General features: G+C 40.6%; 1 protein-coding gene across 1 annotated transcript; it reads right to left on the bottom strand.

Moving 5' to 3' along the window:
* Window positions 1–704: 704 nt before the first annotated feature.
* LOC138580042 (protein lin-28 homolog A-like) lies at window positions 705–1,154 on the bottom strand. Its single transcript, XM_069650272.1, has one exon. The coding sequence runs from the start codon at window positions 1,152–1,154 to the stop codon at window positions 705–707; it is 450 nt and encodes a 149-aa protein (XP_069506373.1).
* Window positions 1,155–1,381: the final 227 nt, after the last annotated feature.

The following is a 1,381-nucleotide window of genomic DNA, read 5'->3' as shown; positions in this document are numbered from 1 at the left end:
ATAGGAAGTGGAAAAACATCTGTTATAATGTTCTTGTTGACATCTCTCAAATCCACACAAATCCTAGGTTTGCCATTTTTCTTCAATGCAATTACAATAGGGCTCACCCACTCGGATGACTCAATTTTTTCTATAACTCCTTCAGTTTCTAATAATATCAACTCCTGCTCCACCTTTTCAGCAATGGCAAACGGAATGGGCCTGGATTTCGTGTGCCTAACAGGTATCGCTTCCTTCTTGAGGCGGATTCTGTGTGAAAAATCTTTTAACAATCCTAATTTTACAGTTTTGCCTTGCTCCTTTTCCTTAACTTCCTTACTTTCCCGTGCTTGACTCTTATTGACAACCAAGACCTGCTCTTCGTTACATGGATCCAACCTGATTCTCAGTCCAGCTTGATCTCTCCACCCCAAAACCTCTACTCCTTTTTCAGCAACATATACTTTTACTTGAGACCGTCTGTCTTTGAATTGAATAATACTCGAGAACCAACCAATCATCTTGATTTTGGATCCCTCAAACCCCCCAGGATTTAATACGTCTGATACTTCCATCTTAGTTTTGAGGCCACGTTTTGCTAAATTTTTCCATGTTTTCTTTGTGATAATTGTCCATGGCGAACAACTATCCACCTTCACCTTGAGTTTCCAATTGTCCAGGAATACATCACAACTCGGGCATTTAAATTCTCCATCCGGTGGTTCTCATATAAGGAACACTCTTTCTTCATCCGATTCTTCTTCTTCTTCCATAATGGCAGAGACTTTCTTCCTCCTTCTACATGTAACAGCGAAATGGCCTTTTATTCCACAATTTCCACATTTTTGTCCCAATGCAGGACATTGCTTAGCATAAGCATAATGGCCAGTTCTGCCACAATTATAACATCTGTCTCCTTCCCTTTGTTGGTTATACTGAACCCTTTGATCATTTTGGACCCTGGGTTCATTCTTCATCCAGTTCTTTCCTCTATATGAGTTCCCTTTCTGCTCGAAATTCTTCATTCTGTTGTTTCGTCCTGCATTAATTTCACCTTTCTCTTTGTTCTTAAGATTCGTCCCACCTCTGTCTTTAGGTCGAATTACATTCACCTGAGCTTGCTCTTCTGTTTCCTTCTCTTGCATCTCCTTGCTGCTCTGGCTATGTTTTTGCATGCTTTGTACCACTTCTTCTTTCTTGCTTTTCAGCTATCTTGAAAACACAATTGAGTGTGTTCCACTCGCTTTGCTATGGCTATGGTTTCTGGTAGGGATGGGTTGCCCACCATCCATAATCTATCCTGAATAATATTATCTTTCGAGTGGATAATAATTTGATCTCTGATCAACTCATCCAGGGTGATGCCATTGCCAAATTGGCACGTCCGTGACAGTACTCTCAA

Source organism: Ambystoma mexicanum, chromosome 3p, assembly GCF_040938575.1.
Source record: "Ambystoma mexicanum isolate Mex_15411 chromosome 3p, UKY_AmexF1_1, whole genome shotgun sequence".
Lineage (NCBI taxonomy): Eukaryota > Metazoa > Chordata > Amphibia > Caudata > Ambystomatidae > Ambystoma > Ambystoma mexicanum.
This window is presented reverse-complemented; position numbering and strand designations above follow the sequence as displayed.

Bases quoted from the DNA above. Each gene is read 5' to 3' on its own strand.
- LOC138580042 (XM_069650272.1), bottom strand. From the start codon at position 1,154: ATGCAAAAACATAGCCAGAGCAGCAAGGAGATGCAAGAGAAGGAAACA.